Here is a 22,948-nt window from a genome sequence, read left to right as displayed (position 1 = left end):
CAGCCGGGCGGGCGGGCGGCGGGCACGGCGCCGCCGATGGACGCAGGGCCGGCCCGCGGGCGCGGCGCGGCGGCGTAGCGGCAGGCAGGGCGCCCGGCCAGCGCCGCTGTGGCGGCGGCAGCGCGCTGAGGAGCGGGGCGCAGGCGGCCGCTGGCATGCGGGGGACAGGCGGGCAGCCCCGGCCCGCCGCGATCCGGCACTGGTGAGTGCGCGCAGCGCCCTGCGCCCGCCCGGGAGCCCGTGGCAGCTCCGTGCCCCGCGTTGCATGGCCCTCGAGTGGCGCTGGCTGCGCTGTCGTGTCCTGTCACTGTCACTGTCCTACACTCCGTGCTTCCGCGGCCGTCACCGCGCGTAGCGGTGCCCCCCGCGGCACGGCACGGCACGGCACGGCGCGGCAGGGAACGGCACGGCCGGCGGGGCCCCGGCCCTACGCAGGGCAGGCTGCGTCGCTGCCGCCACACGCCGGGGCGCGAGCACGGCTCCCGGCCCCGCTCCCGGCCCCGCTCCCGGCCGCCGCGCCAGCACACCCCGGCCCGGGCTGGCGGCCCCGCTTCCCCCGAGGGCCGGTGGCCCCGATCCCCGGGCGCAGGTGCTCCCCCCCCCTCCCCCCCGGCAGGCCGCCTGCGCCCCGTACGGCACGTGGGGCCGGGTGCGCAGGGTGCGCTCAGCGGCGCGGAGGGGCTCGGCCGTGCCGTGCTTCTCCGGTACAGCCGGGCCTGACCCTCCTCCGTGCCCTCCCGGTACAGCCGGGCCTGACCCCCCTCCGTGCCCAGCTGCGACACGGGAACTGTCCCGCTGCCCCCCGCCCGCGGCTCCCGCGCTGCCTGCGCCCCCGCGCAGCGCCCGCAGCCGCTCCCTGGCCGAGCGGCGCGGTGGAAGCGTTTCCCTGGCCGGTATCCCAGCCGGGTTTGGCTCCCCCGGGACCTGCCGCGGGCCGCACAGCCCCCCCCGCTTCACCCCCCCGGCAGCAGCGCTGTCAGGGTTAACAGGGCTCCACCACCCCGCAGGCGTGCAGTGGGAACGCGTGTGAGAAGCGCGGCGAGGCGCACAGGGTTAGCACGGGTCGGCATGGAAGATGGAAACCCCAAGACGACAGGTGTGGTTATCCCTCCCATCCCGAGAAACGGAGCCCCCGCAGCCTCGGGCCGTGCCGGGCGCTGGCGCAGCAGGAAGGGATTCCGCAGCACCAGGAGCCAGGGGGGAACTTTGCATTCCTAGAAGTGTCTCTCCAGCATGTTCCATATACGGCTTTTTCCCAAGTTTTTACACGTCTGCTGTCAGTGACCTAAAGAAACGCTAAAGACATACCCCGGTCTGTATGGAAAAGCTGCCTAACCGATGAAGCGAACTGCTATTTTAGTGCTAGGCATACCAGTTACAACTGGGAAAAAAGTCTTTATATCATCCCTGTGACAAGTATGTTTAGAATATTCAGTAAATTGAATCATATTCAGTAAATTGAATCAATCGACCAAAATTGACAGGGTTAATAGATCATTGTTTACATTCCCATGTAACATTGTTTACATTCCCATAGCAGTATCAAGCAGGAGACATCCTCATTAAAAAAAAAAAAAAAAAAAAAAAAAAAAAGAAATTAAGCACCTGAAGCTTCAACTGGTATCTAAGTTGACCCTAGTTTACTTGCCATTAAAATTGGAGCTATGTGAAACTACACTCCTCTGACTCTAGGCATTGCATCCTGGTTTTTTCTTTTGTTTTATATTTATTAGTCTAAATCGGTCTTACACACACTCACAAGGAGGGACTTTGTCATTAGTTCTGACATGTATCTCTTAGTGTTTACTGCAGATAACCTCCAAACTGCAGAAGAGTTTTGTACAACTGCTGAACGAGGTCTTAACACATCCCTTCTGGGTGTTGGATTAGACCAAGAAATCTGATAATTGATATTTCAGTGTGTACTGAGTGATGTGCTTAAGTTAGCAATAACAAATGAATAAGAAGTCCATCTGTGTAACTTTTGTTTCATGCGCACAATTTCTCCAGACGGTTGCAGTTAGCTGCATGTCTAATGGTAGCCCAGCAGAACAAGTAAAAATGTCGAGCAATCCTATGCTGCAAACATTTTTTTCGATCGATAATAAATGGATCCTGAAGGCTGTAAGATTAAAACACTTGAGGATTTTTTTGTTTGGATGGTTTTTGTAAGGTGCATTTCCCTAAGACACTGCTAGATGTACAGACTTTAATATTTGTTCTTCATTTTTCTAGGTAGCATCCAGTGCTTTGCTGCTGTGATACGCATAGCTCTTCTTAAATCAGTGGGATATTCCTGTGTTTATAGTTCAATTGTGTTTAAATGCTTCACTGCATCAAGATCATTAAAATGTGTTTTGGCCCAGAGGACTAAGAGTAAATGAGTTCAGATCTGCTGAGAACTGGGTGCCGGGTTTCGGTATAACCCCACGGCACAGCTAGGAGTGAGACCTTGCAGAGTGGTGGCATTGTTTACAAAAAAACCCAACCAAACAAAACCAACCAAAAAACAAACAGCAACTGGGAAAGGACTGGACATCCAGTGTCTGCGCAGGATTTTCAATGCAGAAGTCATCATGATACCCAGCTCTTATAGCGTGCTTTTTACTTACAGGCATGTAAGAACTTCAACAAGGAGGCAGGTATCATTATCGCTGTCTTCCATATGGGGAAACTGAGTCACTAGACATGGAAATAACTTGTCCAAAGTCATGAGGATCAGGTATTGAGCACGGAATCACAATCAGACCTTCTGAATTCCAGTTTAGTGTCATTGCTGCTCAGCAACCCAGCTTCTCTTAAAACTATTTTTTTTCTAATTTGTAGTTTCTGAAGCACTGTGCTATAAATAGAACACACATACTGTGACAATGTTTGCTCTCTGCTTTTAGGCAGTGCTTTCATGCATTTCTAAAGCATAAACACGCTTCGCATTTTGAGATCTCAGAGGATAGTCCTATCACTTCTTTACAGTCGGTGTTTGACACTTTTCTTTCAATAACCCTGTTTTTCTCTTTCAGTTTGTACAGCATATTGCACCAGATTTCATCACCGATTGCAAAATTCTTTTCATACATCAGCCTTTAGTTTTCAGTAGGGATTTTAGGTTCCCAAAGAGTTCAGGCTTGGGCCACTATCGTTCTATTTATAGTTAAAAATGTTTATTTGTTTTACATAGGGCAGAAAAATTGGATTTGATTGAGGCTACTGTCCATTTCATTAATTTCTGTCAGTGAACAAAGCTGCTGAGCCAGGTACTGATCTTGTTTACAGTAAGATACCTAAAACATCTTTCTGAAGCTATTTAACAGAACTACCCTGCTGCAACGTCTGTCACAGTCTGGCTGGCTATGTCTAAAAATTAAACCCAGAATCTATATTCTTACCGCAGAAGAATTTAGTTACAGCATAAAGTGTGGTCATTTAGATTTGAAGACAAATGAAAGACTCAGTTTTGCTAAACGGTGCTGATGTCCAACACATGTTACTTAGGTTTCTGACTGCCAATGCTTTTACCTGAAAAACACCCTAACCTGAATAATCCACTGTCACGAAGTATTTTTATTTCATTCTCTAGCCAATACTTTCTTAAGCTTTACGATAATCCTGTGGATCTTGCTTTTTCATTCATTGATTGATGATGTCTGAGACCAGCTGACAGACTGGGGACCAGAACTTTGTTTGCCTCTGTCCTGCCAAACCAGTTCTGTGGGGCAACAGCAGATTTCGGTTCCAAGGCTGTCAGCCCTGCCTTTTTCAAGAGTATTGTTTTCACTACAAAAAGCTTTTTAGCAGTTTTTAGGTTTTCTCCTTTTGTTCTGTTGTATTGATTTTTATTTGCATTTATTCCATATGCAGTATTTGATTTCCAAGATCAGAGCTGTCAGCGTAATCTTAAAACTTTACTTAAAGGTTCACTTAAAGCAGAAGCATTAAGTCATTCCAGTGCCAGATACAAACTGTTAAATAATTCAACGTGTACTTTTTCAACAGACGTAAATTATTGACCAGAAGATGGCCCAGCGAAGCCCAATCTTCCCAACTCTTGCCCCTTCTGAAAGGTACAGTTTGGAATGTAAAAAGTAAAATCTTCATATCATAGAATATTATGTCTGTCAGTTCTCTCTCTATAGTAATGCTGTGACTTGGGGCTTAGGCATTAGTATGCAAAGCAAAATGAGACACTGTAGATTCATTCCAATCACAGTTCCTTACTCAGCTTTTACTTAATCCTCTCCCAAAGGAATTAAACAGCTTAAACTGTAACTGAATAGAAGTCCAAGAATATTATATTTTAGCCAGTCTTCTAGCAGCATGGAAAGAGCGTGAAAATTCAGAGCCAGAAGTGACCTTTGCTGGAGTCCTCTTACGTCTCTATCAGTATCATCATGGTGAAAGTAAACTGTTATTTTTGCTCATTTAACAGGAAACAACATGGAGAACACACAGTAAATAACAGAGTTCCAAGAAAAAAGATGTCCTCTTTCAAAGTGGGGTTGAACTTGTATCTTCCACTTATGCTTCTGAAAACTGTTCTGTACGGAATATAGCAGCAGGAAAAGATTGCATGCAGCAGGAAAAGATTGCATGCATTAGCAGCCTAAGGTTTTTTTGAATTTGAGCACCCATGAGCTCCATTCCTTTCCATGGAAGCTATGCAGTGCAGAGCTCTCTTGAAAAAAAAAATGGCAATTATTCAAAGTACCCAAACGTAAGCTGTTTTGGGGGAAAAACTGACTTCTGAAACTATAAGAAGCTTGTCATAATTTCAGTCTCCCCTCAGTTTCTACACCTGCATATCCTCCTGTCCAGCTCATGGGGGACCAAGCTTCTGTATGGTATTACTGGGTAGCTACAGAGAGTAAAAAAAAGAACGGATGCAAGCTACTCCTTTTAAATCTCAGTCGGTTTCCATTGAATTCGCAGTACCTACCTTCTGCATTTACTACTTGGATTAAGCTTGAGAACTGTTGAGACAAATAGCGTTGGAAACTTTTGAAACTCAATGAAAAGGTTTTGAATTTGGATTCTTAACCAGATTAATAGTTCTGAATTGTAACTACTTTTATAATGCTAATGCCCTTTTATTGAGATCCTACGCTTTTGTAAGCTCCCTTAAAGGGTAGAAAAAAGAGCCTGACCTGCCTTTGTACCACAGAGGTGCTGCAGCCAGCACAGCACCCACGGAGTTGCAGCAGCGGGACCTCTCCCTGCGAGCATCTTGGTGCTGCTCCTCAGCATCTATATGCAGATAGCATCACGCTGTCTCCCGCGGAACAGCATTGCTCAGTTTTGGGTGAGAGCCTAACACTGACTGGATCTTCTTCTTCACTAGGCGGGTTCGAAACATACCGCTGCACAGCCAGGCGCTGACGGCGGTCCCGCTGGCATCCGCGAGCCTTGTGGATCAGCTGGAAGACAGAATCCTAAGCCATGAGAAAACAACGGCGGCTCTTGTGGAACACGCTTTTCGCATTAAGGAGGACATTGTTTCCACTCTGCACAGAATGCAGAACAAAGGGGGGGGTGACCGGTTGGCTAGGCAACTCTTGGAAGAACATATCCGAAACATAACGGCAATAGTGAGGCAGCTCAACCGGGACATCGAGGTATGTTAAGAATTTTTCACAGTCTAATGGCATCTCAGCTACTCATTCCTTCTAATTTAGTAAGCAAGTTTACCACAGGAGGAGTAAAGGTCAGACAAGGTCTGAAGATCCTGTAAAGCTTATAAATTGTTTTTAGAACTTGAAAAACTGTTTGCAAACGACGCAATTCTTGCAGTGCCTATGAAAATAGCACGGGATATCAGCCCATAAACACAGAAACCTTTGTGGTATTAATCAGCTTGCTTTCGAAAGCTGCATCGGAAAATCCTGAAAAAATGAATTAATGCGACAGTAATACCCAGCTCAAGTTCAGCCCAAAGGCTGTGCTGTGTAAACACGAGGAAATGCCTCAGCTCTGTAATAAACTTTCTTTCACTTCCAACTTAGTGACGACACGGAGCAGCCAGACCGACTGCTCGGCTTTGTGCCCTAATCGTGTGCAGATACCACCACGGCTGGCCTCTGCGGCTGTCAGCACCCGGGCCGTGGTGGCGAAAACGAAAGGATAAAAATGAATATTGAAGTCCCGGTTCCGCTGTCAAATTACACTTTGTTACAGTATTTATGTGCAGATTGGGCACTAAGAATAAGAAAGAGTAAATGACCAAAAAAAAGTATCTGGTTTAGTACAAAACAAAAGAAAGATTTTAATAACGTAATAATAAAATGGTTTCTTATGTTACTGAAAAATAATGAGCGATATTTTAAGTGTACCTTACATGTGACATACTGAGTTTATATTTGCATATGAATGCTTTGTAGATGCTGCAGGAACAGATACGTGTCAGAGACAATCTCAGCTATGGAACAAATTCTACCCTGAAGAGTCTGGAAATGCGGCAGCTTTCTGGTTTAGGAGATCTTCGGGGAAGAGTTGCAAGGTAAAAGTCAACACAGAACCATCTTTTGGGGCCTAGTTAATGTTGTTTTAATCTTGAAGTATGAATGTTAATAATAATGGGCTGAATTCAACTTTGGCAGAATTCCCAGGATAATTTTGCTCAGTGTTTTCAAGAAAATTAGTAATAATCCTTTGCACTCCGTTATTACATATTACACTTAACAATATCACCCTTAATTCCTGAAATTAGTTTTTAATAAACTACCTCAAATTCCTTAGGAATTTGGATTTGGTTCAGCTTTAAAAAGTACTCCGCTTAGGCTGGTCTATCTTTGAAACAAATTAATTAGCACAATTATAAAGGCAGCAGGGAACAATTTGCACTTGTAAAGAACAGAATAGCTGCACATTTCTGCATATGTTTTAGAAGCAAAAATCTGTGCATTCAGTTACTGGTTAGCCATATTAACAACTATGCAGGCTGCCCGGCACGTAAGGAACAGAAAACTATAAAGTAACGGGGTTTTATAGGCTACTTGAAACTCCAGGTTTCAATTGTGCAGCTACACAGGCTTCAGCTTGTACCACCAGTGACACATCTACAAAGCCCAGTACAACAGCGTTTGCTTCAGTGTCTGTCAAGCTGAGCACAAAAGACAGAGGACATGTAACACCTATAGAAAAAGGACCTAATCCGGCTTAAAGTAGCTTGGCTAATAACTTTGGTGGATGTCCACTTGTCCTGAATTTGATCTACTGTCTATATTGTACAGATAGTTTTCCTTTTTTGCCCTTCAGCTGATTTAGTGATAACTTTCAACAGCCTACAAAAATAATCTGGGAGAGATTTGCCTTGAACTGAAGTTTTCTCATAAATTGTTTCATGTTTCCACTGTAACTTCGATAGCCCATTTTGTAAAGAATACTTCAGAGGGGTTTTACATATATATATATATTATCTATGTCACTGAGAAATCCCTGACAAATGTACCTGCTTAGTTCTTCCTGCTTCTTTATATAAAAAGTCCACTTTGAGACCATACCACAGCCTGGGTGCGGTCCGTATGGGAGCCACGCAGTTGCTACACCTTGCGCAGCAGAATACGGCGCCTTTGCGTTCAGTAGCAGGACTCGGGTGAATCAACACGGGCCAGCAGGAGCCCCACAGCGGGGCCCTCGCCTGTCCCCAGTGCTGCTGTGGGGATCGGCGGTGGGCTAGCGCAGTCTGAGGCAGGATTTCTTCTATTTACTTAGGGCAACGCCCTCGTACTGCGCCTGGGTTGCAATTAGTTGTATGAGATTACACCAATCTGCCTCATCTCAGACTGTGCAGTGAACCTTGGATATTTGCATTCATTACTGTCACAGAAGCAGTTTACAGTCTTTTTAACTGTTACCTTCTATTCAGCATTATGCTCTCTACATAAAAATTTTCCCTGAATGAGGAAGAGAAAAAGCTTCCCTTTACCAGAAATCAAGTTATAGCAGTGTTCCACAGGAGAACGCTCTTTGTCTTTAATTACAGACATATTCTACTTTGCAAATTCATGTTCCTGTGACTAATGATTATAGCAATATCTGGAGATCATGGTCAAGGCAGCAGTTTGCTATGCTGTTGGCACAACACAGGTACTTACAAGAAACTTCCCTCGGGATAAACACTTTCTGATTACTCTAGCTAATGTTCCTTATATAAAACAGGCTGAATTCACCTGATGTAATTTCCCATTTACATCTAGTCCTGCTAGTTTTCAGATGAGTTCAAAGAGTGAAACCTTAGACACATGATCTAGTTACTGGGGGTCAGCAGCTTGCTGTGCATCAGCTCTCGGCCACAGCCAAGGTCCTACGCACGGCCGAGGCTACCGCACACCGAGCTCCTTCAGCTCCCGGCACAGCACGTGTGCTCCAGGCTAGAAGTGTGCAGGACAGTCGGTGTGCATCAGTCTGTATGTGCCACGCCACAGTAAATCACCTCAGTCTGAGCCCTTTGGTCCTGTAATAATTTTAGTGTCAGTCTCAGGATTCTGGCCAAATTTCAGTTCCAGTAATTGCATGCGTATTAAACATCCTATTCAACTTCAATATTGGAGAGGATGGTGTTTATTTCCTAACACCAACTGTTCTGTAACATGTCAATATATCATCGAACAACTGTCTCGTTATTTCTTGAGGGATGCTGCTTTTAACGACGAGAACAGGGATCCCTAATGCACATGCAGTTCTGAAGCACAGCTCCAAACCCACGTACCCACAGCTCCGGAGGAGTGACATTCAGACACACCTCACAGCCGACCCCACCTGCGCCACAGAATGAACTCCTATCCCTCTCAGAAGACTGAGCACGCATTACAGCTCATGTCTCTGGGCCATTTCTCATGAAGCACAATTTACTGATGAATTTGTAAAGCATCATTACAGTGCTCACCATGAATGATGCCCTACATTTTCCTAAGAACCAGTGTTATTCACTTTAAGAAAAATATTATCTCTATTAGATTCAGTTACACATTGAGCAGAAAATGAGGTAGATGCCTCCTTTTAGATGGATCTGGACAGATCCATCACTCCAGCCTTCTGACCCTGATGTTGGCAACACAAATTGACCAAGTCTATTTCTAGTGATACTGGATCATAAACCTCATGAATAGTGCCTTAGAATTTTTTTACAGAATAACTTGTGGACTATGGTCATCCATCTGGAAAGTTTCAATACAGCAGCCTGATCAGAACCATAGCACTAAGTAGCTGCCTCTAGAAGCTTCCCAAAAGCTGAAACATCCAGAGAAATGGCAACGTTGCATGTTCAAATTGGGCCTACTTTGCATATATGGATGATTTTTTATATACATTATAGATCTGATTCATTTCAGACACCCTGGACTCATGACACGTAGGCAGATTTTCCTACACTGCACAGAAAATGAGCCTGATGCATCTGGGATGCACTGCATTTAGGAACTTCATAAGTACAATAAATGTGCTGCACTCTGGCTACTTGCCGTGTAGGAGACGCACACGATGAGCATGATCTGGGCTCCCTGATCCAGGCTACTCAGAACCTACCAGCTCTGCTGGTCCTGCCCAGTGGATCCCCTGGACATATCAACTTGCTTTTCACTACTTTTTCTTCAGCTACTTGTTTTTCACTGAAACACTGGTATTTTAACTGAAACATCTCTTGTTATAATAGAACAGGAACATTAAATCTTTATGTACCATCATAGCTTAATTTATACAGCATCCTGTTGCAGAGCATTGGTTTAGTTCACAGCTTTATCTGGTCCCCCGTGACAGTGAATAGAGCAACCATTGTGTTTTGATTTCTTAGAGATCAAAGGCAACAAAAATGCTCTTCAGGGCACCAGAAAAATAACTACTGCTTTTGCTTACTATGACTTGGAAGGCAGTTGTTTGGTAATTTCACTGTTTGTATTAAACATCCCTGGTTTCTAGAATTATGCTGTATTCTGAAATTGAGAATAACACTTGGCACTATGAAAACTCTCCGTTTATTCTTCATTTACGAATTTCCAGTAAGTACACAGCTTGGCAATCCGAACTTACAGAAAATGTCCTCCAACATCAAGCATTAGTACAATGAACACATTCTAGTGCATCTTTAGCTCAATTTTCAACAGTGCATGTGTGCAACTGCACATGAAAAACTGCACTGGGTTGTTCGTATAGCCAGCTTCAGAATTTCAGGCATGAAGACAGAGAATTATTTATTGTGCATTTCTTTGTAAAAAATGGTTTTATATACAGCTCTTGTTTTTTTAAAGTAGTATTTCTCCTAGAAATCTATTTCTCATTTCTTTGTCTTTTTAAGATGGCCAAACCTTGAAAGTTGTTTTCAACTTCTGTCTTTATATCCATAGTCTCCTGGCTTATTTATATGACTTATATGTCATATAATTTAAAATAAAAATAAATTTGTATTATTTTATATAATTTATATTTATTATATATATAATTACAAATTTATATTATTTATATGATTTATATTTACTTAAGACAGTCTGATTAAATTACACAGGAACTTAAATCCAGTGTTCAGAAACAGTTGGTTCTATTTTTAAGAAGAATTATATTGTCATTTTAACATGAATCTATAAAGTAGTATCAAAGCAGAACTTTCAGAGGTATGGGAAGTTCATTGGGGATTGTAACATGCCGCCTTTTTTTTTCTTTTTTTTTTTTTTAACAGGGAAAAATTCCAAACTGTAGTATGTACTTCTGTTTGGTTTGCTGATTTTCTTCTGACCCTTCACAAAGTAGAAACCTGAATAAAAAATGTTACGTTCATCTTATTATTACCTCCCCACCATTTGAAGGCTAGTAGAAGCATGGACTGAGGTTATTTAATTGCTCTAAGTTTTAAACTCAAAATGTACACTCACTTAACTAATATCAATTCTTCGTCTACAGAACACTGATGTTTTCTTCCAGGTCAAAACTAATCAAGTGTTGTAAGTGTGTACAATATAAATAACAAAAAGACTTCTCTGCGACCACTTCAATATATGGAATATTGTTTGAAAAACCAAACCAAACAACATAGCAGGATAAACATTCCAGGCTGACACTAAATTAACACAGTCAGATTTTAATGTTTCAGTTACTGTGCAACTATATGACCCCTTTGATCATGTAACTGCGTTCCACAAAGAAGAGAGATGCACTGTGATTAATCCCAAAACACTCATTTGCCTTAAAATCAGTTACAGATGCCTGCTGTTCACATTTGCTACAGTAGTTTTCAAAGCTGTTTCTTTTCATATTTTCTGTCACGCCTCAGAGAAACAAAACTATATTTTTTAAGCCCATAGGCTTTTGGTGACTAGATGCAAGCTGATTTCTTTCCTCTGATTCAACTTGGAGAGATTTGGCTTCTCTCTTGTCTTTCTAAAGAAACTGCCTGATCGTAAGACCTACAAGTATGGCTCACTGCGATGTAAACCTTAGCTGGTCTTCCTACAGATACTACTAACTAAGCCTCACAATGCTGAGCTGCTGAATTATAATTTTAATTTTCACAGGTTTTATAATTTTTAGGTGCTATTTTGCATTACTGATTATTTTCACATTTAAATTTTACTGTAATACTAAGCAGATGCTCCGTTTGTCATTTCAGCCATTCCTTTCCCTTCATGTTTAATGATACTGTAGTTACTGTAACCGAGGTGATGAAAATGCGTGTTGAAATGAAAGCCTTTGTACTGAAATGTCACTAGAAAGATGTTAAAATGTGTCATCGGTTTAGGTAATGACTTCAGGTGCCTTTGCTTGTTCCTTCTTACTGCCTTTTTCTTCTTCAAACTGTAGCTGCTGTCTGTTCCTCATCAGTTTCATGGATCAAATTTGGTAACATTGCCAATTACATATTTCCCTTAGCAAAAAAATACACGACTCATGCTTCGCAGAGGTCTTACTCCTGAAATTACAGTACTCACATTTTTACAGCTCAGTTAATGTCCTAACTGTGTTACTGTAGATGAAATCCACCTGACCAAAGTGTTTTTCAAATGTGGTACAAAATGCACATATTCGATAGCACATTTGTCCTGAAAATGTTACAGCATCAAGTAATGTTCCAGTGTGAAGAAAGGAAATAATAATTACTGTGCTCCAGGACGGCATTTTGTAGCCTTTTGTGAGACAAAATTGCCATTCCTTTCAATGACAGTTTTACCTAAATAAAGACTAGTAACTGTAAAATTTGCCTCACATTGTTTGCTACACATATTAAATGTATACTACTATTTCACAAATAAAAATAAGTACGCAAACCTCAGGAGAACACAGCTTCAATAATGGAAAAAATGGTCCTCAATTATTTAGGCTTCTAATCCTGTAGGTGAACTCATGCACACCTTAACAGATGTCTTCTGGAGTATGACAGAAATACGAGGGACTGAAATTCTGCATCTTTGCATTTCTAATGTTGTTTCCCTGGCTGATAACACCGCAGTCTCCATGTGTTACGTCAGTGCCAAGAAGGCAGGAATGTTGTGGGTCAGACTGTTTGACTTCTAGTCCCATTTGGGAGCAGTTTGTTGAGTACTGTGAGATATATCACCACTGTTACAGTCTTGTAAGACACTGTTTGTTAGACAGCCAGGAATTTCACAGAAATGCCCAGTCTAAAATGGATAATTTTAAAAGCCTGGACCTTATACTCTATTCAGCTGTTGCTCTGGTATTTATTTGTTCAAACAGGTGTGACGCTGGGTTAGCCAGACTGTCTGCAGAGCATAAAATTACCTATGAAAGACTTCAGAGCCTAAGTAAAGACCAACACACCTCCAAGCTCATCTTAGAGTCTAAAATCAAAGAGGCAGAAATACAGGTATGGTATTTAGACCAAAGTGATCAATGTACGGGTGAGAGGTATAGTCTAATTCACACAAACTCCAGTACTGTTAATTATTGTCCTGGGAGGTCACAGATTTGCAAATGGAGAGCTGTATCTGCTCACAGTCCTTATTAGATTGAATACTGGTACCTAGCTGCATTACTGTGCTGGTCTAATTGAAAAAAGTCCTTAATTTTCTGCCTTTAGCATGCTGTGTAGATGGAGCTAGTATTATAAGGCCTCCAGGAATGAACAGAGGTGCTCTGGAAAACTACCACAACAATGCAAGCATCAGTGTCTCTCCCTGTATGTTTTGGCCTTCCCTGGCTGACTTCATACATATTTGAACACAATTGTTGAAAGTTTGCAAAAAAACGTGGGTTTGGGTTCTGTGAATCCGTTAATCTGTCTGCCGTGTTTCTCTTCCATTGGGTACGAGAATGGGAGTGAGCACTAGGTACAAGCAGAGACTTAGGACATTAAGGAAAAGGATTCTTCCTATCTCCAGCTCAAGGCCTTCCCATTTTCTTGGGCAACAAAAGTATTTTTCCATCTTCATTTTGCAGTCGGCAAGTGGTTAAAATCCACTTTACCTCTCTCAGAAGACTCTGTATAGCGTATTAGCATGCCAGGAGCATATTGGCATGAATCTTGTAAAACAGAACAGTATGTTTTGTGAAACTGGGATGGTTGCTTTGGTGAGAAGTATTTTCTGTTAGTAATGACCTCCCCCCAGCTAAATTCAGCACTTCTAGCACTGCAGTAGCTGTTATACATGAAGTGATGAATATCACTCGGTACTGGTGGAGTGCTTTGCCATTCATTTACCATGCTTATATGGCAACACAGAGATGGATGGATGGTGCAAATTCAGGTGTCTCAAGGGGGGGAGCAGGCAGGTGCCTTCAAGGCAAAACTGTTCAAATTATTTATGGCTGAAAAATTACCGTTTTTACAATGTTGCTACTTTCGTCTTGCAAGGTAGTATGCTTTTCATAATGAAGTGAAATGTGCAAATTCATTTTTTAAATGTCAGCAAAACCGGCCCTACTTTAAGGTCTCCTCTACTGTTCTGAAATATCCCAAATGAGACTGTGATGAAATGCTGTTGCAAAATAGTAAATAGTGAATCTCGTTTCAGATTTCTCACCTCCTGAGCAGAGTAGAGCAGTCCATCGTGCAGCAGGAGGCGAAGCTGAAGCTGGCCTACAAGGAGAGCAGCCAGCAGCTCCACCTGCTGGACATGAAGTGAGTGCCGCCAGCCCGGCTGCGGCCCTGCGCCGCACCCCCCAGCTGCTTGTATCTTCGGGGCTGCAAAAGCATGAACCTCTTTAACTGTGCATGTGTGCCCCACAGATGTTACAAAAGCGAGCGGGCCTCACCTGCAACGAGAATCCTGCCCCTAATGTTGTTAGGCCATTTTGAACCGCCCATTAAGTCCCTGGTTAAGTATTCAGGCAGAACTTGTATTAAAGAACACAACTAAGGATTTTTGTAGGAGTGGCCTGGTACCTTTTTGCAAGAGCTGTACGAAGCAACTAATGCTGGAGGTGGCTGTCGGGAGCGGTGCAAAAAGTTCGACTCAAGCAACCAGGCAGCAAGGCACAGCATTCACAAAGCGTTACTGCTTTCAATTGGCTTAAATAATTAACTCAAATACCTAAATTATTAATGATAAGCTACTGTGCTACTACTGGACATTATATAGGGATATATTCAATTCAGCTATTAACTCCTCTCCAGGCATTTCTCACTCAGTGGCACTCCTGGCTTAAGCCATCCGCATCCTTACTCCTTACTGCTTATTGCCATCCTCACGCAACCTCCATCAGTTACGTCAGTAAAACTATTTGAAAACCAGATGAAAGAATAGATCCAGATTTCAAATATTCACTGGAAGAAAGGCTGTCTAAAGAAACAGTTTCACTGGCACCATTGGTTGGTGTAAACTTGAGGTGGGTATAGGCAACGTAAGTGTGGCTCTATGAACCAGCATTACCACTAAAATAAACGGTTACCAAATCTATGTTCAGATTTAAGACCTACAGACATGAAGACTATAATCTGAATGGATGATGTTATTCTGTTTTCAATGCTGCAAAGATTTTGCACCTACTATGTCACAAAATGTTGTGATGTGTTTCGTATAAAACCCTGCTATTTTGTTGTGCTTTCATCTTTATTTTCGAAAACAATGTTACTTTATCCACTTTAGTAGCCTTAAATTCAAAGATTCCCCTTAATATGGTGTCAAGAATGTATTAAATTGTGATTAATTTTTTTAATGAACATGTTCATAAAAAGTCACTGCTGAATGACCACAAGTTCCGCTATTTTGTACCTGCTAATTTCTATTATGCTCTTAGATTAAAAAATGCTATTGAGGAACTCAGCAGCCAGATTTTGTCTGCACGTAGCTGGTTGGAACAGGAACATGAAAGGATTGAAAAAGAGCTTGTGCAAAAAATTGACCAACTCTCATTGACTTTTAAGGAAAACACTGTAAGTTTTGTTAAAATGTCCTATTAATGCTTCTCAGGAAGTATGCAAAAGCATTATTAATAACTAAGATGATGTAATTGAGGTATTACTTGAGTGAGATTTTCAGACCCCCTCGATATTTGTACAACTTTTCACTGATGTCAAGTATGCCATCCCTACAGCCTGAGAGTCTTCAAATAAATTTGATTACTTCTAAATAGATCAGTATTGTAGCCTACAGTAATCAAGTCAGTTTAAACCATTTTATAAAAAAATTATAATTCCTTACACCTTTGAATTCCACATAAAAGATGATTAATCAATATCTACTGCACATTTGGGAAAGAACACTGTAATTTCATATGCAGAGTAACTAATAAAAATTCTTTTTCTCGGCTCCAGGAAATGAGTGAAAGAGCTATAGAGATGAAATTTAACCAAATGGCAGAGAAAATTGACAAAATAGAAGAAATACAGAAGATAACCATGGAAACACAGGAAGCAAAACAGACTGAAGAAAAGATAAACATTCGCATCGGCAAACTTCAAAATGAGATAAATGAAGATATAAAAGAAATGAAAGCTGAAGTTAATGCTGGTAGGACCATAGTTATCAAGTTCTTTATTCTGACTTGTGGTAACAATGATCGACCTATAATTATATGCAAAATGCCTTTGCTTGCATCGAAGCAGGTGAAGACTTTTGGGCCACATGTAATGGCTGCACCTGTGACATTAAAAAGGATTTTCACTCAGTGTGAAATTCATAGCAACAAGGTGACATCTCATTAGCTTAGAAGTGCTCTCCCCAGAGCCTACGTGGCCATAGCTTGGCTGCCTCTGGCGGCATTTTTGCCATCAGCACATGATTACGGTCCTATTTTTCTGCAGAACTTTTGCTGTCTTCCTAGCGTAAAGCACAGTGTTATGGTAAGAAGTACACTTTGATAGTAATTATGTGATATTCTTGCTTTTGATCATGAGTTAATCTACTTTTCACCTGCAATTAGGATTTGCAGCTATCTACGAGAGCATTGGGTCTCTACGGCAAGTTCTAGAAGCAAAAATGAAGCTGGACAGAGACGAACTACAGAAGCAGATCCACCAAATGAAGCAGGAGGTTCCAGCATGGGGAGAGCCTGGACCATGACTGCAAGGTTTTGTCCAAGAGATTCACGTTTACCTGGCTAAACAGGCAGACTACGATCTTGTTCCAGCCTGTAATCCAAATGAAATGCATGTACCAAATGACACGCTGCTGTTGCGCACGTGCGTGTGTTTACTCGAGGCGGTAAATGCAAGCCAAGCTCTTCACAGATCAACTGACAACATGCTCTTAGGGCTGAGGTGCTCATTTGCCACTGCAGTACTCTAGTTGCTCTCAGGAGGTTAAGCACCATGTAAAACTGGAGTAATATATTGGTGAAGCTGGCACCTAATTTGCGAAAGGTATCCCAGTGCTCCCCAGTTTCACAGGCTTGATCAGGCAGGTATATGCTTTTATTTATCTACATATATGTGTAGATAAGCACCTGCACACACACACACACCCTTTAAAAAAAAAACCCACACCAAAAAACCAAAACCAAACCAAACACCCCCAAATTGATATCATTTGTTTAACATCAGTTTGGCAAGATTCTCTACCTTGATACAAATTAGTTAATTGAATTCAGTGGCCATTTTTATGGTTTATTTTACTATTGACTTCCTGGGGAGACAGAATTGGCACCAAACAGACCAGTTTTCAAAACCTAGATACCATCAGAAAATCGTTCAGTTCTGCAGATATCTTCTCTGTGTATGTGTAAACTAAGTAGTGTTATACAATGTAGTGGTAGACTAAGATGATTCATGAACAGTGTTAAGAAACTTAACTCGTGGTCTTAAGTATTGTGACCTTTTTTTAATTAATAGCCAAGTGGAGTTGAGACAAAGTAAAAGATGTATATAGAGTATTTTATAACTGGGCATGTGTTCCTGTGACTTGTTTCATTATATTGGTAAAAACTTTGAAAGGTTTGAAAACAAAAGGGAAGGTGATAATCTAAGATACTCTAGAGAATGTAAAATAAAATGCAGTTTACAATCTGCTTAAAAGCTTTTATTAAACAACTGATTCTTTTAATTTATGTGACTTCAATAATTCAGTAGATTCAAATTGCTAATTGCATTCACAGTATTTCCAAATAATAATGGTGCTTGTTTCCATTCCCAGAACAGATTAAATCATGAAAATCAGCACCCACATGGCATATGAATCTACACAGGAGAATATATATATGTTGATTTTATATCTTCATTCATAGCTCAAGATTGCTCCTCATATTTGTAAATCATGCAGGATTGAGCACTCATGAATAAAAGGCCTTATACAGTATCCTATTAGTTTATAATATTAATAGTAAATCATGTACAAAACCACTATTAATTTACACAAGCATTATTGTTAACGTAAATAAATCAATTGGACATCCCTGCACTGTCTTTAATGGACCTTTCGTTTGGCCAGTATTGCACAACCATATTCCTATTTGGAAAATCAGTGGCCGGTTCCTCATCACTTCCATGAAAGAGGGTTTAGCTCACAGAGTGACCATATCAAGAAAAAAACAACAACTCCAAAACCTTAAACTCATTAACTTCAGTAGGACAGTGTAGTGTGTAGAAATCAATACAATGCATACATCTTCACAGGATTAGCACCTAAGTTTGTATTCACTTCCTATATAGCTGAAAGTGATGTAATGTATCAAAGATACAAGAAGTTTTTGCAACTCTGGCTTGCAATGCTCTTTGATAACAAAACTGCCTCTGTTATTCCTGTTTTGTATCATCCATGTGCTGTAAAATATATTTATGATGGCAGCTCAGGGGAAAGCCCAATTCACTAAAGGGAGACAATGAAATGTTTGCAGGTATTTCTTAAGAATTGTCTTAAAAATTCATTGTTTCTTTATGTCTGTATTCTTATCTATTCTTAAGTATTTAGCCATGTGCGGTGGGAAAGCTATCACTGGTGTTTTACTAAAAAAAACCCCAACAAAACAGGACAAAGAAAGAAGTGAAGAAAGACATAAAAAAACCCCAACAATATTTTTCTTCTGTAATTGAAAAGCTGTACCTGAGAGAATCTGGTGTGATATGAAAAGCATACAAGGAATCAGAGAAACAATTTATATAGGACATTAATAAAATGCTTCTCTTCTAAGAGTCTTGTGTGATTCATCCAGATGTAAAACAACACATGAAACACCATCCCATTTAACTCGCTGCTTGAAAATACTTTTTCCTAAATATCAGCTAAAGCAAATCACTAAAAGCCCAAATAAAACAATATTGAAATGCAACCTACTGTCATGCAGTGCCTTCAGACTCTGCAAGGTGCTGTGTGGCGGGGGGCACAGGGGCTCATATGCTGGGGAGAGACGTGGCAGGACTGGTGAGCTGGGGCTACACGTGGACCCCCACGAGTGTCGCCTGCCCATCACCCCTCCTTTTCACAGTCCTCTGACCAGTCAGTTGTGAAAGGAAGTCACATATTCCAGACCAAGAGGGTTCTGCAGAATAACAGGAAAAGCCAGAATGGAAAAAAAAGTAGTATGGAAGAAAGATTGAAAAATCTGGAGAAGTAACGGAGAAAAAGAACAAGTCAGAGGAGTGGACCGATGGAGGCAGCCGCATGGGCAAAGGCAAGGACGAGTAGCTACCTGCTGCTGAAGCGCAGAACAGGTTTGAAGACTTTAGAAAGAGCTGAAAGTTACAAACAATAATATATTTGATACAAAACTCAGAACCCACAGGGATGGGCACATTGATTTATCTCAGTTCAGGCTCCCTACTTGCCTGCTGCATTTGACTCTGCTCAAACAATTGGAGAAATTTTTTTATTTTGTTTTCCCTTTACTTATAACCCTTTTAAATTTTTTTAATTATTATTACTTTTTAAGTTTGCCACACAAAATAGGTCAACAATGTCTCGTCTGTGTAGTCTGGGAGTGCTCATAACTGATAAGTAACAGCTGAGTTCCTCAAGAGGGAATTAGAGTCCCTGTATCTCCCAATATTTTAAAGCTGTATGGCAGAATCCCCTCCCCAGGAACAGCCCCAGGGGGGTAGCTGAAGCCAGGAGGACAGTGCTACAGACGCTATGGTCCATGGAAGGTGGATTTTACAAGGTGGAAACTGATTCTAAAACACTGACTGTCCTTGTTTCAGCTTGGATAGAGCTAATTTCTTCTTAGCAGCTGTTGCAGTGCTGCATTTTGAATTTAGCATGAGAATAGCGTTGATAACAACAGGGATGTTTCAGCTGTTGCTAAGTAGTGCTCACTTTAAATCAAGGACTTTCCAAGCTTCCCATGCTCTGCCAGTGAGCAGGGGCACAAGAAACTGGGAAGGGACACAGCCAGGGCAGCTGACCCGAACTGGCCAAAGGGATATCACAGAACGGTCAGGGCTGGAAGGGACCTCAGAGACCACCCAGCCCAACCCCTGCCACAGCAGGGTCCCCTCCAGCAGGCTGCACAGTCACGTCCGGGTGGGTTTGGGATGTCTCCAGGGAAGGAGACTCCACAGCCCCTCTGGCAGCCTGTGCCGGGGCTCTGCCACCCTCCAGGGAAGGAAGTTCTTCCTCACACCCAGCTGGAGCTGCCTGTGTCCCAGTTTGTGCCCGCTGCCCCCTGCCCTGTCGCTGGGCACCACAGCCAAGAGCCTGGCCCCGTCCCCCTGACACCCCCGTCAGGTGTTTGTGTGCGTGGAGAAGATCCCTCTCAGCCTTCTCCTCGCCAGGCCGGGCAGCCCCGGCTCTCCCAGCCTTTTGTCATCAGGGAGACGCTTCAGTCCCCTCATCATCTCTGTAGCCCCTCACTGGACCCTCTCCCATAGCTCCTTGTCTGGAACCGGGGAGCCCAGCACTGGGCACGGCTCCAGCTGGGGCCTCACCAGGGCAGAGCAGAGGGGAGGGTCACCCCCCCCACACCTGCCGGCCACGCTCCTCCTCGTGCACCCCAGGGCACCGCTGGCCCCTTGGCCACCGGGGCACACTGCTGGCTCGTGGGCACCCTGCTGTCCCCCAGCAGCCCAGTCCCTTCCCCGCAGAGCTGCCCCCCAGCAGGGCAGCCCCAGCCTGTGCTGCTGCGTGGGGCTGTCCCTCCCTGGGCAGGACCCTACGCTGGCCTTGGTGGCACTTCCCCGTGTCCCTCTCCGCCAGCTCTCCAGCCTGCCCAGGTCTCGCTGAAGGGCAGCGCGGCCTCTGGGGGGGCAGCCGCTCCTCCCCGTTTGGTGTCACCAGCAAAGGTGCTGAGGGCGCGCTCTGCCCCTCCACCCAGGTCACTGGTGAAGGAGTTGAACAAGGCCGGGCCCAGCACTGACCCCTGGGGACACCGCTGGCCACAGGCCTCCAGCGCGACCCTGCGCCGCTGGTCACAACTGTCTGAATATGTATTCTGTACCACAGAACATGCTCAGCATACAAAGCTGAGGGAAGAAGGAAGCCGGGGACATGGGGAGCGACGGTGTTTGTCTTCCCAAGTAACTGTCAGGCATGATGGAGCCCTGCTGTCCTGGAGATGGCTGACCACCTGCCTGCCCACGGAGGTGAATGATTCCTTGGTTTGCTTTGCTTGCATTCATGGCTTTTGCTTTACTTAGTGAACCATCTTTATCTCAACCCACAGGTTTTCTCACTTTTACTGTTCTGTTTCTTTCCCCCATCCTGCTGGGGGAAATGGGGTGGGCAGCCGGCCAGGGTTACACCAGACGCTGACCTGCAGAGACCCTGCACAAGGAAACAGCTGTGCTTGAGGTGGAGCTGCCCTTGGATTTGTCCTTTCCATGGGGGTCTCCAGCGGCATTCCTGTGTGCCAGTCCCTCAGGGATACAGAGGGCCTTTGAGGGTGGAAGTAAGGTGCTTCCTTTGTTCAGTGTAAGCCCTCCTGCTGAGAGCCTGCCACGGCGGGGCAGGGAACACAGGGCTGCCAGGGCCCGCAGACACACAGGCAATGAGAAAAGGCAGTGCTTCTCTGCACCGCGCTCAGGCAAACGGAGTGAGACTTAGGGTGTTTGGGAGAGTATAATGTTGAATATGCACACAATACCATTTAAAACACAAAGTACACTGACATAGCCATAAACTCACTGAAGGGAGGGCTGGGAGGAGCCTTGAGAAGCCGCCTGCTCCATCTCTCCGCTTCTAGATAGGGCCAACTCCACCTAATGCATTTGTCACAGGCACTTGTCTGACCTGCTCACAACCTTTCAAGAATAAACTGCTGACCAATGCAGTCTATTCCAGTGCTTAAAGAACATTGCCCTGCCCGCCAAACACACAACCTAAATGGACTCTTGATAGCACAAGATAAGCTTAAATTTCAAGCACAGAGAACACAAAACCTGATCTATTACACTCCTCACTGCATGTCCATTAATTTTTTGAAACAATCCATGTTTTACAGAAAATCCAGATGAAATTTCACAGGGATATTTGCCCACTATTTCTTAAGCTTTTTTTTCCTTCCTACATCCCTAACCGCAGCCCCCCACCCAGCCAAAAGCAGACCACTTCCTCTCATCAAGTTTAAAATCTTTCTTTTGTCAGCTATTTAGCGTACATGAGGCTTAAACCACTTGCAGTGTGCAGACCATAGTATTCAGTGTGCTATGTTGCCTGAATAACCAGTGTCAAAGTATGAACTCACTGAACTTTTGTAACTAAGGTACACGCCTTTTACATCAGCATGTGGTAACTGGAAACAGAACTATGTCAGTAGTTACAGAGTGATTGTGTTAGACTCATTAAACAAACAGAGTAATGATGCAAGTGAGAAGTTAAAAGGATGATCCTAACTTCAGCATCTAGTTATTTAAGTAGTACAGTTTTATATCGTGGATATTTTGTCATTAGACACCAATATAGTCCCGTGAACAGTTTCCACGTCAGAGAATAACGGCATGTAATGAACAGCAGTGTACTGCTGTAATGTCAATTCAAACCAAAGTGTAACCTTTCCTTCTTTTCTCAGTTTCTACATTTCCTGCTTGACCTTTTCAAGTATTGAGCCATCAGGGGCAGAGAGTGTTCTCTCTGTCTTAGAATTACTGTGCTCATTAGACATGTATTCCTATAATGGAAATGTCCTAATGAGAGACTCATGGCAAATAAATGAAGCCTTCCTATGCAGAGAAGAGGGCTCCCTCCTGTGATCTCCCCACGGTGTAAGAAATTCAGAGGTGAATTGGAAAGCAAGGGGTACCAGCCATGCGGTGCAAGTCCCCTACCGAGTGTGCCGCAGGCCCGCACTGCTACTCTGGCAAGGAGAGAAGGAGGCTTGGTGTAGCTGTGTGACCCATAAATGCCGCAATACCATGGAGAGAGAGCTGCAAGTATTTAACAACGTTAGGCATTTTGACAAAAGGAAAAAAAAAAAAAAAGAACATTTTAAAGACATCACTCAAATCTCAATAAAGGTAGATGTTTAGTTAAGCAAAATTCTCCAAAGGTGATTGTGATGGGTCTTTAAACAACGCGTGATGAAAGCTGAGTGGGGACTTGTCTCCAGACTAGCTCTCCGCTACCTTTTCTGCCAGCAGAACTTTGGTCAACACAAAGGATAAAAACCCCCAAACTTCCAAACCCAGAAAACATTCAGGGGTGGTTCT

The 22,948-nt window shown here is 43.3% G+C and overlaps 1 protein-coding gene across 1 annotated transcript; it reads left to right on the top strand.

The window, feature by feature from the left end:
* Nucleotides 1–17,771, top strand: FAM81A (family with sequence similarity 81 member A). The gene is made up of 9 exons (XM_055793905.1): nt 1–202; nt 3,994–4,061; nt 5,336–5,609; nt 6,372–6,490; nt 12,673–12,802; nt 13,950–14,056; nt 15,175–15,310; nt 15,692–15,887; nt 16,300–17,771. Exons 2-9 carry the CDS (start codon nt 4,015–4,017, stop codon nt 16,437–16,439), a joined length of 1,149 nt encoding a protein of 382 aa, XP_055649880.1. The 5' UTR covers nt 1–202; nt 3,994–4,014; the 3' UTR covers nt 16,440–17,771.
* The last annotated feature ends 5,177 nt before the right edge of the window (nt 17,772–22,948 follow it).

Source organism: Falco peregrinus, chromosome 1, assembly GCF_023634155.1.
Source record: "Falco peregrinus isolate bFalPer1 chromosome 1, bFalPer1.pri, whole genome shotgun sequence".
Lineage (NCBI taxonomy): Eukaryota > Metazoa > Chordata > Aves > Falconiformes > Falconidae > Falco > Falco peregrinus.
Note: the sequence above shows the minus strand (reverse complement) of the source record. Positions and strands in the feature narration are given on the sequence as shown.